We start from the raw sequence: 17,506 nt of genomic DNA, 5'->3' as shown, positions 1-17,506 counted from the left end.
CCCTCCACACAGTAGAACGCCTCCCCGCAGTAGAACGCCTCCCCGCAGTAGAACGCCTCCCCGCAGTAGAACGCCTCCCCGCAGTAGAACGCCTCCCCGCAGTAGAACGCCTCCCCGCAGTAGAACGCCTCCCCGCAGTAGAACGCCTCCCCGCAGTAGAACGCCTCCCCGCAGTAGAACGCCTCCCCGCAGTAGAACGCCTCCCCGCAGTAGAACGCCTCCCCGCAGTAGAACGCCTCCACACAGTTTCACAAATTTCATGTATCTATAAACTTCAGTTATCAATTAAAATAATTAGATGTGGGAGATTCGATTTGCCGGCCTCATCCAGCGGCCACCTCAGTGAACGGGATGAGAGCCGCCTCTTGCCTCCCGTCATCCGCAGCTCTGCTTCTGGTTAGCCGGCCTTGCGAAATGTCACATTGTCATGTTGCAATGATGTTGCGCCAGGCCGGCTAATCAAAAGAAGAGCCGCGGATGACTGGAGGCAAGAGGCGGCTCTCCGGGGAGCCTGTCATGCCGCCATAGACTACAGATGTGGCCCCTGGACCAACGAGTAGTAAAAAATATGGAAGTGTCATGGCAGAATGAACGCTGCAGCCACTGAAGGAGGAAACGCTCGGCTGTAAGAGTATATAGCTGAATTGTATTTACTGGCGGTTTACTTACGGAGTGTTTTTTTTCTCTTTACAGGAAGACCAAATAGAGGTCCTGGTATGATGCAGGTATGTCTGGCCCGCTAAAGGTAAATCTGCCTGACGCCATTTTGGTCATTTTTACTTTTGGTTTCAGAATAAATAAATTCATCCATCACAGGAATAAGAGATTGAGGCTAAATCCAAAATGAAATGTATTATTTTCAAATATATCACCTATCCACAGGATAAATGTCTGATCATTGAACTAGGGGGCCACAATCATTGTGTGCATGGAGCCGTACTGAGCATGTGCAGTGAAATAGTGACTGCACATGCTCAGTTCTCACACGGGACTGTAGAGGAGCCGAACTGAGCATGTGCAGTGAAGTAGTGACTGCACATGCTCAGTTTTCACAGGGGACTGTAGAGGAGCCGTACTGAGCATGTATGGTGAAGTAGTGGCTGCACATGCTCAGTTCTCAGAGTCCTCTTTTTATGCTCCCAATAGTTATAGAAGCCACAGTGGTCTTGCAAATCAGGGCTGATGATGCATGTTGGCCTTAAATATCTCATTAAACCTTCTCCATACATGCAAAAAAACCTTTTTTTTTTTTTTACATTTTTGTGCTTCTATATTTCTAGAACCATAAACTTTATAATATATATATGTACGTGTATGTATATATATATATATATATATATATATATATATATATATATATATATATATATATATATATATATATATATATATATATATATATATATATATATATATATATATATATATATATATATATATATATATATATATATATATATTTTTTTTTTTTTTTCTTTGTCGCTCCATTGGGAGACCCAGACAATTGGGTGTATAGCTTCTGCCTCCAGAGACCACACAAAGTATTACACTTTAAAAAGTGTAACCCCTCCCCTCCGCCTATACACCCTCCCGTGCATCACGGGCTCCTCAGTTTTATGCTTTGTGTTGAAGGAGGCACACATGCACGCATAGCTCCACATTTTAGTCAGCAGCAGCTGCTGATTATATCGGATGGAAGAAAAGAGGGCCCCAGGGCCCCCGGCATGCTCCCTTCTCACCCCACTAAGTCGGCGGTGCTGTTAAGGTTGAGGTACCCATTGCGGGTACAAAGGCTGGAGCCACATGCCGTTTTCCTTCCCCATCCCTTAGAGGCTGGGAGAAGTGGGATCCTATCCGGTCATCCAGGCACTGGGACCGGGCTCCCTCCGCAGCCCCTGGGGGAATCTGCCGGACAGGAGACTTGATATCATCAGGGACAGGCCCTGCGTCCAGAAGGTACTCTGTGTCCCCTTGGGGACGGTGTATGGAGCGCTCGTGTCACTGACACCGCAGCGGCTGCTGTATTTTTATGACGGCCGGGACTACCGCGCCGACCGGGCCTGTTTGTCGGCCGCGGTATTAAATTTAGTCCCCGGCTTTTGCGGCCTAGTACCATAACTCCCGCCCCCGGGCCTGCCAGTCAGGGGTAAGGGCGGGACGGTCGACTTGACGTCGACAGTGAGGGCTGGAGCATACTTTAGGTGTCCTCCTCCCCCCTCACTGATCACTGTGGGGCACCAGATTCCCGCACTTTATTAGTCGCCGCCCACGGCCCCCTCCTCCCCTGAGAGCTCCGGCAGCCATTTTTACATCATTCTGCCGGTGGAGGATTGCAGGAACGAGCTCTGCAGCTCTGGGAGGCCCAAGGCAGGAAATCTGGTGGTCACACAACCGCTTGGGCGGTCGGTAAGCCACACCGGTCACCGGTGCTGGTCCCCCTGGGGTGCCGAAGTGTATATATTTATAGAGATATCTGTATACATTTTCTCTGTTCGGCCGCATTGTTTTTTGCTGGCTATGTACCCTCAGTGATCACTCTCCTAGGAGACAACAGCATGTCGTCCACAAGGAGCAAGGGCGCTAAGGCAAAGGGTTATTTTGCAACCTGTACCTCTTGTGCGGCTATGTTACCTGCAGGTTCCACCTACCCTCACTGTGAGCAATGCTCGGCCCCTGTTGAACTAGCTCAGCCGGAGCCTCGGGCACTGGTGGGACCCTCGGCTCAGGTAGAACCGCCGGCTGCCCCTATCCAGGTGACAGGGACAGAGTTTGCAGTTTTGGCTGAGAAACTCTCTGAGTCGCTTTCACAATCCATGGCTCAGTCTATGGACAGATGGTCTGCTAAGATACTAGAAGCCTTGCAGTCCAGACCGGTCCTTACACAGGCCCCGGGCACTGTAGGATCATCGCCCCCAGGGCCCTCTCGGGCTGCGCCGCAGCGTGCTCCCGGGGTGGCCCCTAGGTCTCACGGGGAGGACTCCAGCACGGACCGCAGTCCCAGACCGGCTAAGCGGGCTCGCTGGGAATCTTCCCCGACTTCATCACGCTGTTCGGGGTCTCAGCTTGATGACTCTCTGGAGGATGAAGCGGACGTCGCAGCTCAGGGCTCTGAACCTGACGTTGCTCTCAATCTTGATACACCTGAAGGGGACGCCATAGTAAATGACCTTATAGCGTCCATCAACCAGGTGCTAGATCTCTCTCCCCCAACTCCACTTATAGAGGAGTCGGATTCGCAGCAGGAAAAGCACCAGTTTAGGTTTCCCAAACGTACACGGAGTGCGTTTTTCGATCACTCTAACTTCAGAGATGCTGTCCAGAAGCACAGAGCATTTCCGGACAAGCGCTTTAATAAGCGCCTTAATGACACACGTTACCCCTTCCCCTCTGACGTAGTTAAGGGTTGGGCTCAATGTCCCAAGGTGGATCCGCCAGTCTCTAGATTGGCGGCTAGATCCCGGACGTGTTTCAAGAGATCTGTTGCCGCTGGGGAACGCCGGACGTCGATCTCATGGCGTCTCGGCACAACAACAAAGTCCCGGCATTCATGGCACGGTCTCAAGATCACAGAGCTCTGGCGGCGGACGCATTAGTTCAGGATTGGTCGCAGTTTCGACTACCTTATGTGTTTCCTCCTCTGGCGATGCTGCCCAGAGTGTTACGCAAGATCAGGTCCGACTGCCGCCGCGCCATCCTCGTCGCTCCAGACTGGCCGAGGAGGTCGTGGTACCCGGATCTGTGGCACCTCACGGTGGGTCAACCGTGGGCACTCCCAGACCGACCAGACTTGCTGTCTCAAGGGCCATTTTTCCATCTGAATTCTGCGGCCCTCAACCTGACTGTGTGGCCATTGAGTCCTGGATCCTAGCGTCTTCAGGATTATCTCAAGAGGTCATTGCCACTATGAGACAGGCCAGGAAACCAACGTCCGCCAAGATCTATCACAGGGCTTGGAGGATCTTCTTATCCTGGTGCTCTGATAATGGTTTTTCTCCCTGGCCATTTGCCTTACCCACCTTCCTTTCCTTCCTTCAATCCGGAATGGACAAGGGTTTGTCTCTCGGCTCTCTCAAGGGACAAGTTTCGGCGCTTTCCGTGTTTTTTCAAAAGCGTCTAGCCAGACTTCCGCAGGTCCGCACGTTCCTGCAGGGAGTTTGCCACATAGTCCCACCTTACAAGCGGCCGCTGGAACCTTGGGATCTTAACAGAGTGCTAAGGGCTCTTCAGAAACCACCCTTCGAGCCGCTGCGGGATGTCTCTCTATCACGTCTTTTGCAGAAGGTGGCTTTTCTAGTGGCGGTTACATCGCTCCGTAGAGTGTCGGAGCTAGCAGCGTTGTCATGCAAAGCCCCCTTCCTGGTTTTTCACCAGGATAAGGTGGTTCTGCGTCCGGTCCCGGAATTCCTCCCTAAGGTGGTATCCCCGTTTCATCTCAATCAGGATATTTCCTTACCTTCATTTTGCCCTCATCCAGTTCACCAATGTGAAAAGGATTTGCACTTGTTAGATCTAGTGAGAGCACTCCGGCTCTACGTGTCTCGCACGGCGCCCCTGCGCCGTTCAGATGCGCTCTTTGTCCTTGTCGCTGGCCAGCGTAAAGGGTCGCAGGCGTCCAAGTCAACCTTGGATCGGTGGATCAAGGAACCGATTCTTGAAGCCTACCGTTCTTCTGGGCTTCCGGTTCCTTCAGGGCTGAAAGCCCATTCTACCAGAGCCGTGGGTGCGTCCTGGGCATTGCGGCACCAGGCTACGGCTCAGCAGGTGTGTCAGGCGGCTACCTGGTCTAGTCTGCACACTTTCACGAAACACTATCAGGTGCATGCCTATGCTTCGGCAGATGCCAGTCTAGGTAGGCGAGTCCTTCAGGCGGCGGTTGCCCACCTGTAAGAGGGGGCCGTTTTCGGCTCTTTTTATCGAGGTATTCTTTTACCCACCCAGGGACTGCTTTTGGACGTCCCAATTGTCTGGGTCTCCCAATGGAGCGACAAAGAAGAAGGGAATTTTGTTTACTTACCGTAAATTCCTTTTCTTCTAGCTCCTATTGGGAGACCCAGCACCCGCCCCTGTTCCCTTCGGGCTGTTGTTCTTTTGTGTACACATGTTGTTCATGTTGAATTGTTCTTTTGGTTCATGGTTCAGTTCTCCGAACATCCTTCGGATTGAATTTACCTTAGACCAATTTATAAGTTTCCTCCTTCCTGCTTTGGCACCAAAACTGATGGGCCCGTGATGCACGGGAGGGTGTATAGGCAGAGGGGAGGGGTTACACTTTTTAAAGTGTAATACTTTGTGTGGCCTCCGGAGGCAGAAGCTATACACCCAATTGTCTGGGTCTCCCAATAGGAGCTAGAAGAAAAGGAATTTACGGTAAGTAAACAAAATTCCCTTCATCTGTGTGTATGTGTGTGTGTGTATATATATATACAGATTATATATATATATATATATATATATATATATATATATATATATATATATATATATATATATATATATATATATATATATATATATATATATATACATAAAATATAAAATTATATATATATATATATATAAATTTTATTTTATTTTTTTTCATTACTATTATTTTTATTTTTCTGCTAGTATAGCCATATTACAGATTTTTTTTCCATGACGTGTTGTACTTTGGATTGACACCATCCAGTTTATCATGTGATATGCCGGAAAGCAGGAAAAAAAAAACCTTCCAACTAAGCGCAATAAATTTTTTACATAATTTATTATACTGTAGAAATGACCCTGTGATATGATTCTCTGGATCAGTGTAACAGCAGCAATACCAAATATGCATTTTTTTTTTTTTTTTTTTATTTTAGTGGTAAAAAAATAAAAATTTGCTTGTTGCCCTTTTCCGTAAACTTCATTTTTTTTCTATGGATGCGGCTGTGTGAGGGCTTGGGTGTCTTTTGTGTGCTGAACCAATCTTTTTATTAATACCATTTTGGGGTAGATCCGATGTTTTGGTCGCCTCTCATTTAATCTTGGCTGCAGATGAAAAACAGCAATTCTTGTTTTTTATGCAGCATTTACCGATGGGATAGTTAATTGTATTTTCTTTGTCGCTCCATTGGGAGACCCAGACAATTGGGTGTATAGCTTCTGCCTCCGGAGGCCACACAAAGTATTACACTTAAAAGTGTAACCCCTCCCCTCTGCCTATACACCCCCCCGTGCATCACGGGCTCCTCAGTTTTTATGCTTTGTGCGAAGGAGGCACACATGCACGCATAGCTCCACAATTTAGTCAGCAGCAGCTGCTGATTATATCGGATGGAAGAAAAGAGGGCCCCCAGCATGCTCCCTTCTCACCCCACTCTGGTCGGCGGTGCTGTTAAGGTTGAGGTACCCATTGCGGGTACATAGGCAGGAGCCACATGCTGTTTTCCTTCCCCATCCCTTAGGGGCTCTAGGTGAAGTGGGATCCTAACCGGTCACCAGGCAGTGGGACCGTGCTCCCTCCGCAGCCCCTGGGGGAATCTGCTGGACAGGAGACCGGGTATCGTCAGGGACAAGGCCCTGCTCCTCTGAGGTACTCTGTGTCCCCTTGGGGACGGCGCATAGAGCGCCTGTGTTATGGACGCTGCAGCAGCTGCTGGGTGTGTTGGTGCGCCAGGACTACCGCGCTGACCGCGCTTGTTTGCCGGCCGCGCTTATAACTTTACTCCCCGGCTTTTGCGGCCTAGTACCGCATACTCCCGCCCCCGGGCCTGCCAGTCAGGGGTAAGGGCGGGACGCTGCACTGGACGTCAGCGCTGAGGGCTGGAGCATACTTAGTATCCTCCTCCCCCCTCACTGAGCACCGTGGGGCACCAGATTCCCGCACTTTCTGAGGCACGCCCACGGCCCCCTCCTCCTCTCAGAACGCTGGCAGCCATTCCTATCAGCACTTCTGACGCTGGAGAACTTCAGAGGGGAGCTCCACAGCGCTGGGAGGCCCAGGCAGGGAATCTGGGGGTCACACAACCGCTGCAGGCGGTCGGTAAGCCGCACCTGTTACTAGGTGCTGGCCCCCTGGGTGCCGAAGTGTATATTTATATGATTATACTGTATACATTTACTCTGTACGGCCGCACTATTGCTTTGGCTATATACCCTCTCTGATTGCTCTAAGAGGAGACAACAGTATGTCGTCCGCAAAAAGCAAGGGTGCCAAGGCACAGGCTTATTTTGCAACCTGTACCTCATGTGCGGCTATGCTACCTGCAGGTTCCACCTACCCTCATTGTGTGCAATGTTCGGCCCCTGTGACACTCACTCAGCCGGAGCCTCTGCCACTGGTGGAACCACCTGCTGCCACTGTCCAGGTGACAGGGACAGAAATTGCAGTATTCGCTGACAAACTTTCTGAGTCTATTGATAAATGGTCTGCTAAGATACTAGAAGCTTTGCAGTCCAGACCGGTAACACAGGCCCCGGGCACAGTTGAATCATTGACCCCAGGCCCCCCTCGGTTGGAGCAGCAAAGTGCTCCTGGGGCGACTCATAGGTCCCACGGTGAGGAATCCGACATGGACCGCAGTCCCAGACCGGCTAAGCGGGCTCGCTGGGAGCTTCCCTCGACTTCATCACACTGTTCAGGGTCTCAGCATGAGGACTCTCTGGAGGATGAAGCGGATGGGGCAGATCAGGGCTCTGATCCTGACACCGCTCTCAACCTTGATACACCTGAAGGGGACGCCATAGTAAACGACCTTATAGCGTCCATCAATCAGGTGTTGGATCTTTCTCCTCCAGCTCCTCCGATTGAGGAGTCAGCTTCTCAGCAGGAGAAATTCCGTTTTAGGTTTCCCAAACGTACACGGAGTGGGTTTCTTGATCACTCCGACTTCAGGGATACAGTCCAGAAACACCGAGCTTTTCCAGATAAGCGCTTTACTAAGCGCCTTAATGACACACGTTATCCCTTCCCCCCTGACGTAGTCAAGGGTTGGGCTCAGTGTCCCAAGGTGGATCCTCCAGTCTCCAGACTGGCGGCTAGATCCATAGTTGCAGTGGCAGATGGTGCATCACTCAAGGATGCCACTGACAGGCAGATAGAGCTCCTGATGAAATCCATCTATGAAGCTATCGGCGCGTCTTTTGCTCCGGCATTCGCAGCCGTATGGGCACTCCAAGCTATCTCAGCTTGTCAGTCTGAGATTAATGCAGTCACACGTGCCTCTACTCCGCAGGTTGTGTCCTTAACCTCTCAGGCGTCGGCGTTTGCGTCCTACGCCATGAATGCTGTCCTGGACTCTGCGAGCCGTACGGCGGTAGCATCCGCCAATTCGGTGGCAGTCCGCAGGGCCATGTGGCTACGTGAATGGAAGGCAGACTCTGCTTCCAAAAAGTTCTTAACCGGGTTGCCGTTTTCTGGCGACCGCCTGTTTGGCGAGCGATTGGATGAAATCATTAAACAATCCAAGGGAAAGGACTCGTCCTTACCACAGTCCAAACCAAACAGACCTCCACAACGGAAGGTACAATCGAGGTTTCGGTCCTTTCGGCCCTCAGCCAGATCTCAATTCTCCTCGTCCAACAGGCCACAGAAGGGTCAGAGGAACTCCGATTCATGGCGGTCTAAGTCACGTCCTAAGAAGACCGCTGGAGGAACCGCTCCCAAAGCGGCCTCCTCATGACTCTCGGCCTCCCCAAACCAAATCCTCGGTCGGTGGCAGGCTCTCCCGCTTTTGCGACGCCTGGTTGCCACATGTCCAAGACCGATGGGTGAGAGACATTCTGTCTCACGGTTACAGGATAGAGTTCAGCTCTCGTCCTCAGACTCGTTTCTTCAGAACATCTCCGCCCCCCGAGCGAGCCGATGCTCTTCTTCAGGCGGTGAGCACTCTGAAGGCAGAGGGAGTGGTGATCCCTGTTCCCCTTCAGCAATGGGGCCACGGTTTTTACTCCAACTTGTTTGTGGTGCCAAAAAAGGACGGATCTTTCCGTCCCGTTCTGGACCTCAAACTGCTCAACAGACACGTGAAAACCAGGCGGTTCCGGATGGAATCTCTCCGCTCCGTCATCGCCTCAATGTCCCAAGGAGACTTCCTAGCATCAATCGACATCAGGGATGCTTATCTCTACGTACCGATTGCACCAGAGCATCAGCGCTTCCTGCGTTTCGCCATAGGGGACGAACACCTTCAGTTCGTGGCACTGCCTTTCGGCCTGGCGACAGCCCCACGGGTCTTCACCAAGGTCATGGCAACAGTGGTAGCAGTCCTACACTCTCAGGGACACTCGATGATCCCTTACTTAGACGATCTGCTTGTCAAGGCCCCCTCTCGGGGGGCATGCCAACACAGCCTGAACATTGCTCTGGAGACTCTCCAGAGATTCGGGTAGATCATCAATTTCCCAAAGTCAAATTGACACCGGCCCAATCACTGACATATCTCGGCATGGAGTTTCATACTCTCTCAGCGATAGTGAAGCTTCCGCTGGACAAACAGCGTTCACTACAAACAGGGGTGCAATCTCTCCTTCGAGCCCAGTCGCATCCCTTGAGGCGCCTCATGCACTTCCTAGGGAAGATGGTGGCAGCAGTGGAGGCAGTTCCTTTTGCGCAGTTTCATCTGCGTCCACTTCAATGGGACATTCTCCGCAAATGGGACAGGAAGTCGACGTCCCTCAACAGGAACGTCTCCCTTTCTCGGGCAGCCAAGGCCTCCCTTCAGTGGTGGCTTCTTCCCACTTCTCTGTCGAAGGGGAAATCCTTCCTGCCCCCATCCTGGGCTGTGGTCACGACGGACGCGAGTCTGTCAGGGTGGGGAGCGGTCTTTCTCCACCACAGGGCTCAGGGTACCTGGACTCAGCCAGAGTCCTCCCTTCAGATCAATGTTCTGGAGATAAGGGCAGTGTATCTAGCCCTAAAGGCGTTCCAGCCGTGGCTGGAAGGCAGGCAGATCCGAATTCAGTCGGACGCCACGGCGGTGGCATACATCAACCACCAAGGTGGCACACGCAGTCGGCAAGCCTTCCAGGAGGTTCGGCGGATTCTGCTGTGGGTGGAAGCCACAGCCTCCACCATCTCCGCAGTTCACATCCCGGGCGTAGAAAACTGGGAAGCAGACTTTCTCAGTCGCCAGGGCATGGACGCAGGGGAATGGTCTCTTCACCCGGACGTGTTTCAAGAGATCTGTTGCCGCTGGGGAACGCCGGACGTCGATCTCATGGCGTCTAGGCACAACAACAAAGTCCCGGCATTCATGGCACGGTCTCAAGATCACAGAGCTCTGGCGGCGGACGCATTAGTTCAGGATTGGTCGCAGTTTCGACTACCTTATGTGTTTCCTCCTCTGGCAATGCTGCCCAGAGTGTTACGCAAGATCAGGTCCGACTGCCGCCGCGCCATCCTCGTCGCTCCAGACTGGCCGAGGAGGTCGTGGTACCCGGATCTGTGGCACCTCACGGTGGGCCAACCGTGGGCACTACCAGACCGACCAGACTTGCTGTCTCAAGGGCCATTTTTCCATCTGAATTCTGCGGCCCTCAACCTGACTGTGTGGCCATTGAGTCCTGGATCCTAGCGTCTTCAGGGTTATCTCAAGAGGTCATTGCCACTATGAGACAGGCCAGGAAACCAACGTCCGCCAAGATCTACCACAGGGCGTGGAGGATCTTCTTATCCTGGTGCTCTGATCAGGGTTTTACTCCCTGGCCATTTGCCTTGCCCACTTTTCTGTCATTCCTTCAATCCGGAATGGAAAAGGGTTTGTCTCTCGGCTCCCTTAAGGGACAAGTCTCGGCGCTCTTTGTGTTTTTTCAAAAGCGTCTAGCCAGGCTTCCGCAGGTCCGCACGTTCCTGCAGGGAGTTTGCCACATAGTCCCACCTTACAAGCGTCCGCTGGAACCCTGGGATCTCAACATGGTTCTACGGGCTCTTCAAAAACCACCTTTTGAGCCGCTGCGGGACGTCTCTCTATCACGTCTTTCGCAGAAGGTGGTCTTCCTAGTGGCAGTCACTTCACTTCGGAGAGTGTCTGAGCTAGCAGCGCTGTCATGCAAAGCCCCTTTCCTGGTGTTTCACCAGGACAAGGTGGTTCTGCGCCCGGTTCCGGAATTTCTCCCGAAGGTGGTATCCCCTTTTCATCTCAATCAGGATATCTCCTTACCTTCTTTTTGTCCTCATCCAGTTCACCAATGTGAAAAGGATTTGCATTTGTTAGATCTGGTGAGAGCACTCAGACTCTACATTTCTCGTACGGCGTCCCTGCGCCGCTCGGATGCGCTCTTTGTCCTTGTCGCTGGCCAGCGTAAAGGGTCGCAGGCTTCCAAGTCAACCTTGGCTCGGTGGATCAAGGAACCAATTCTGGAAGCCTACCGCTCTTCTGGGCTTCCGGTTCCTTCAGGGCTGAAAGCCCATTCTACCAGAGCCGTGGGTGCGTCCTGGGCATTGCGGCACCGGGCTACGGCTCAGCAGGTGTGTCAGGCAGCTACCTGGTCGAGTCTGCACACTTTCACGAAACACTATCAAGTGCATACCTACGCTTCGGCAGATGCCAGCCTAGGTAGGCGAGTCCTTCAGGCGGCGGTTGCCCACCTGTAGGAAGGGGCCGTTTTACGGCTCTTTTACCGAGGTATTCTTTTACCCACCCAGGGACTGCTTTTGGACGTCCCAATTGTCTGGGTCTCCCAATTGAGCGACAAAGAAGGGAATTTTGTTTACTTACCGTAAATTCCTTTTCTTCTAGCTCCAATTGGGAGACCCAGCACCCGCCCCTGTTCCCTTCGGGCTGGTTGTTCTTTTGTGTACACATGTTGTTCATGTTGAATTGTTCTTTTGGTTCATGGTTTCAGTTCTCCGAACATCCTTCGGATTGAATTTACCTTAGACCAATTTATAAGTTTCCTCCTTCCTGCTTTGGCACCAAAACTGATGGGCCCGTGATGCACGGGAGGGTGTATAGGCAGAGGGGAGGGGTTACACTTTTTAAAGTGTAATACTTTGTGTGGCCTCCGGAGGCAGAAGCTATACACCCAATTGTCTGGGTCTCCCAATTGGAGCTAGAAGAAAAGGAATTTACGGTAAGTAAACAAAATTCCCTTCTTTTTGATTGATTGGATTTTTATGGACGCAGCGATTCCACGTGTATTTTTTAAATATTTTTATTTCTTTATTTTTAATGTAAAAAAGGAGGGTGACTGAACTTGTATATTTTATTTTTTTATATTTCTTTTTAAACTTCCGTTTTGGACTTGATCCTGCCATCGTCTGATCGCTTCTCCACAGTATAGCAAAAATGAATGTATGATTGCCAGCCATAGACGTACCATCATGACATGTTTTCAGCAGACACCCGCCTGTCATGGCACCCCATGATTGCGATGGGCGGTTAGATTAGCGCACCACTCACAGATTGTCAGCTGCACGTCTCAGTTTAATAGCTACAGGCGAAGCTGATGATAACTGCCAGCAAAGATGCAGGCTCAGCTCCTGAGCCCGCATCAAGGGCAGGGAGCCATCGTATGTCGTATCAGTGCAGCATACGTCATTAACCGCTTTAATAGCAACCAAACAAGCGATGTATTTATTTCAAATACAGAACACCGGACAGAATCCGCTGGGAATCGCTGTCCCTAATAGATATCGGGTGAAGTAGGGGTATCCAAGTATTTTGTGGAAATTGGCAGCGGATATCTTGGTAGCATTGTCGTCCCCTTGTTCTTTACTCTTTTTGTTGTATTGCATTCTTTCTATGTGTGTAACTTCTGCCGTGTTTTCAGGCACCACAAATGTCCGTCCCTTGCGGAGCTCCTCATAAAGGTCCATATCCGTACAACCTCTCCGACTCTCCGGCCGCCATCAGTCCAACAAGCAAAAGTGTATGTGAGCAGAACAATTACAGTAACATTCCTCACGAAGGCAAGCATACCCCCCTGTACGAGCGGTCGTCCCCCATCAACCCAGCGCAGAGCGGGAGCCCAAACCACGTGGACTCTGCTTACTTCCCACCATCATCATCCTCCTCCGACAACGACGACGGCAGCGGAGGAGCCTCCAAGTGAGTGTCTTCATCCACAACTCTCCACCAGTCACCTCTTACAATCACTTACAGCAGAAACTAATGGTTCCTATTCCACGTGCTGGTGGCTGGTGTTTGCGTGTGCGGCTTCTACTCCAGTAAGGCCAAGCGCACACCTTGCATTTTGCTGCATTTTTTCCACATGATAAACCATAAACCATCAAAATATTCCGTATAATGCCACCATTGAATAATCATGACTATCAAAAAGCCCTTAATAAGATCCCACAGAGATTCGAAAAAAGGGCATAGTGACCAATTCATAATAAAATTATATTTTTATTTAAGCCATTAAAAACATGTATATAATATTTATAGGAAAAAGTTCAAGACTGGATCAAGTTCCCAAAAATTTAGCAGCAGTTTATCAGGTTATAAAGTGCTTAGTGCAATGACCAACTATGTGTTAATAATGACTAGTTATATATAACAAAGTGCATATATAGTTATATATAAACTAGAAGGTGGCCCGATTCTACGCATCGGGTATTCTAGAATTTACGTATTGTGTAGTTCATGTATGATTTTTGTTATATATATATATATATATATATATATATATATATATATATATATATATATATATATATATATATATATATATATATATATATATATATATATATATATATATATATTGTTGTGTGTAGTTACCAAGTGTTTGTGTAGGCGCTGTACATGTTCTGGGTGTTGTCTGGGTGTGACGGGGGGTGAGAGCGGTGTTGTATGTGTTGCGTTGTTTGTGGAGCGCTGTGTGTGTGTGGTGTGTTTTGGGGGAGGTATGTTTTGTGCAATGTGTGTGTGCCGCGGTGTTTGTGTGTTGGGTGTTGTGTGTGTGCAGCGTTGTTTGTGGGTGTCTGTGTAGGGCAGTTGTTTGTGGTTCCCAGTGTGTGTGTGTGCGTGGTGTGTTGTGCAGTGCGCGCGTTGGGGGGAGGTGTGCACTTCCCATCGTGCTCCATCCCCCATGCAGCGCACTCCCCATCGTGCTCCATCCCCCATGCAGCGCACTCCCAAACGTGCTCCATCCGCCATGCTGCGCACCCCCCATCGTGCTCCATCTCCCATGCTGCGCACTCCCAAACGTGCTCCATCCGCCATGCTGCGCACTCCCAAACGTGCTCCATCCGCCATGATGCGCACTCCCAAACGTGCTCCATCGCCATGCTGCGCACTCCCAAACGTGGTCCATCCGCCATGCTGCGCACTCCCAAACGTGCTCCATCCGCCATACTCCGCACTCCCCATCGTGCTGCATCCCCCATGCTGCGCACTCCCAAATGTGCTCCATCCGCCATGCTGCGCACTCCCAAACGTGCTCCATCCACCATGCAGCGCACTCCCAAACGTGCTCCATCCGCCATGCTGCGCACTCCCAAACGTGCTCCATCCGCCATGCTGCACACTCCCAAACGTGCTCCATCCGCCATGCTGCACACTCCCAAACGTGCTCCATCCGCCATGCTGCGCACTCCCAAACGTGCTCCATCCGCCATGCTGCGCACTCCGAAACGTGCTCCATCCGCCATGCTGCGCACTCCCAAACGTGCTCCATCCCCCATGCTGCGCACCCCCCATCGTGCTCCATCCCCCATGCTGCACCAGCATCAGCCTCTCTGCCCGCAGCATCAGCCTCTCTGCCCGCAGCATCAGCCTCTCTGCCCGCAGCATCAGCCTCTCTGCCCGCAGCATCAGCCTCTCTGCCCGCAGCATCAGCCTCTCTGCCCGCAGCATCAGCCTCTCTGCCCGCAGCATCAGCCTCTCTGCCCGCAGCATCAGCCTCTCTGCCCGCAGCATCAGCCTCTCTGCCCGCAGCATCAGCCTCTCTCCTCCCAGCATCAGCCTCTCCTCCCAGCATCAGCCTCTCTCCTCCCAGCATCAGCCTCTCTCCTCCCAGCATCAGCCTCTCTGTCCCCAGCATCAGCCTCTCTGTCCCCAGCATCAGCCTTTTCTGTCCCCAGCATCAGCCTCTCTCCTCCAAGCATCAGCCTTTTCTGTCCCTAGCATCAGCCTCTCTCCTCCCAGCCAACCCCAGCCTCATCCTCCCCCAGCATCAGCCTCTCTCCTCCCAGCATCAGCCTCTCTCCTCCCAGCATCAGCCTCTCTCCTCCCAGCATCAGCCTCTCTCCTCCCAGCATCAGCCTCTCTCCTCCCAGCATCAGCCTCTCTCCTCCCAGCATCAGCCTCTCTCCTCCCAGCATCAGCCTCTCTCCTCCCAGCATCAGCCTCTCTCCTCCCAGCATCAGCCTCTCTCCTCCCAGCATCAGCCTCTCTCCTCCCAGCATCAGCCTCTCTCCTCCCAGCATCAGCCTCTCTCCTCCCAGCATCAGCCTCTCTCCTCCCAGCATCAGCCTCTCTCCTCCCAGCATCAGCCTCTCTCCTCCCAGCATCAGCCTCTCTCCTCCCAGCATCAGCCTTTCTCCTCCCAGCATCAGCCTTTCTCCTCCCAGCATCAGCCTCTCTCCTCCCAGCATCAGCCTCTCTCCTCCCAGCATCAGCCTCTCTCCTCCCAGCATCAGCCTCTCTCCTCCCAGCATCAGCCTCTCTCCTCCCAGCATCAGCCTCTCTCCTCCCAGCATCAGCCTCTCTCCTCCCAGCATCAGCCTCTCTCCTCCCAGCATCAGCCTCTCTCCTCCCAGCATCAGCCTCTCTCCTCCCAGCATCAGCCTCTCTCCTCCCAGCATCAGCCTCTCTTCTCTCAGCCTCCCCATCCCAGCCTCCTCCAGCACACCGTGCTCCTCTGCCGACACTCACAGATCCGATCGCATACACTCACGCACACACACATTGACGATATTGCACATACGCGCTCACACTCACAACATCCGGAGCTACCACATGCTTCTGGCCATGGGATCCTCCGGCAGGTCCTGGAAGCTCACAGCACAGTATCGCCGCCGAGAAGCAAGCGATATCCCAGGATGTTGTGAGTATGTGGATGCGATGTGATGTGTGTGTGAGAGCGAGTGTGATCTGATGTGTGTGTGTGTGTGTGTGTGTGCTGTTATGTGTGTGCGTGTGTGTATGTTCCGCCGCTGCAGGACCTTGATGCGCTGGTAACTATGCTACCATGGTTACCAGCTTATCTCGTCCCCCGCTCGCACGGGAGCCCACACCAGCATACGCCGGCCAGCCCCAGCAATGCGAGGGTATGGGTCGGCTGGTTTGGTGGCGTACGCTGATGTGGGCTCCCGGGGGTACAGTACTCACCTGGGAGTCGTGACTCCGTGACCGTGTCGGTTCGGGGAATGCGTGGGGGGGCGGGGCCAGAGCTAGCATGCATTGCGTGAGGGGGGCGGGGCGTGGCCGAGTTGCCAATGCCTGCAGGGTGGGGGGGCGGAGCCTGGGCGAGCGGCCGGCCAATCCGTGTGGGGGCGCAGCCTGGGCGAGCGGCCAATCCGTGCGGGGGGCGGGGCCATGGCGAGCCCAGCGGCCAATCAGCTTTGTGTCACCGTAAGGACACAATTTTGGAGCAAGACAGACAGAATAAGGCAATTATATATATAGATTGAAATGTAAGCAAAAGGTATTTCAATCCTTAGAAATGGTCAAAAGTCCTGCGTGTCGCCATACCCCGACGTGTGTTTCAAGCGAAGTCTTCCTCAGGGACGCTCAGGAGGAAGACATCGCTTGAAATGCGCGTCGGGGGTATAGCATATACCTTATCAATTTTACATATTATATCACTCTTTATCTATTGGACATTATGTCAAGCCCGGGAAATACCTTTTGCTTACATTTCAATTTATATATAACTATTTACTGCTAAAACATTATTATTGCACTTTGTTATATATAACTAGCCATTATTAATACATAGTTGGTCATTGCACTAAGCACTTTATAACCTGATAAACCGCTGCTGACTTTTTGGGAACTTGATCAAGTCTTGCACTTTTTTCTGTAAATATTATATACATGTTGTTTTTAACGGCTTAATTAAAAATATAATTTTATTATGAATTGGTTACTACCTTCTTTTATTTTAATCTCTGTGGGTTCTTAAGGGCTTTTTGGTATTCATTTTTTCATGCAGAAAAAGCAGCATTTTTACAGTACAAGCAAAATTAGATTTTTTTTTTTTTTATCTTTGGCACATGTTGAGTATTTTTTTCCAACAAACTTGCAGCAAAAGTGCGAATTTTACGCAGCATATTTTTTTGAAGCCGGCATATTACAATTTGTAGCAGATGGTTTTGCTGCTAATCCTGCACGTGTGCACATAACCTAAGGGTATATTCCCACGTTGCAGATTTGGGTGCAGCTTTTCTGCACCAAAAACTGCATCTCCACTGGAAAAATGCTGCAGAAAAAATGCAATTTTTTTGCTGCAGTTTTTTTAGGCTTTTTTTTTTTTTAATGCATCTTTTTATGTATTGTGATTGGAAAAAACACAAACAATTGACGTCAATTCTTTGTTGCAGTTTTTTTCTGCAACGTGTGCACAGCATTTCAGGATTCTCATAGACTTCGCTGGG

At 51.2% G+C, this 17,506-nt stretch overlaps 1 protein-coding gene across 1 annotated transcript in view; it reads left to right on the top strand.

The window, feature by feature from the left end:
- The window catches only part of FAM120A (family with sequence similarity 120 member A), a 138,280-nt gene that overhangs the window by 68,101 nt on the left and 52,673 nt on the right, over positions 1-17,506 (top strand). The window contains exons 6-7 of the mRNA XM_075321280.1: positions 694-725; positions 12,733-13,010. Of these exons, the coding sequence (XP_075177395.1) occupies positions 694-725; positions 12,733-13,010 (310 nt within the window). The remainder of the gene's footprint in view (positions 1-693; positions 726-12,732; positions 13,011-17,506) is intronic.

The sequence above is a fragment of the Anomaloglossus baeobatrachus genome, chromosome 8 (genome assembly GCF_048569485.1).
Source record: "Anomaloglossus baeobatrachus isolate aAnoBae1 chromosome 8, aAnoBae1.hap1, whole genome shotgun sequence".
In the NCBI taxonomy this organism is placed as follows: domain Eukaryota; kingdom Metazoa; phylum Chordata; class Amphibia; order Anura; family Aromobatidae; genus Anomaloglossus; species Anomaloglossus baeobatrachus.
Note: the sequence above shows the minus strand (reverse complement) of the source record. Positions and strands in the feature narration are given on the sequence as shown.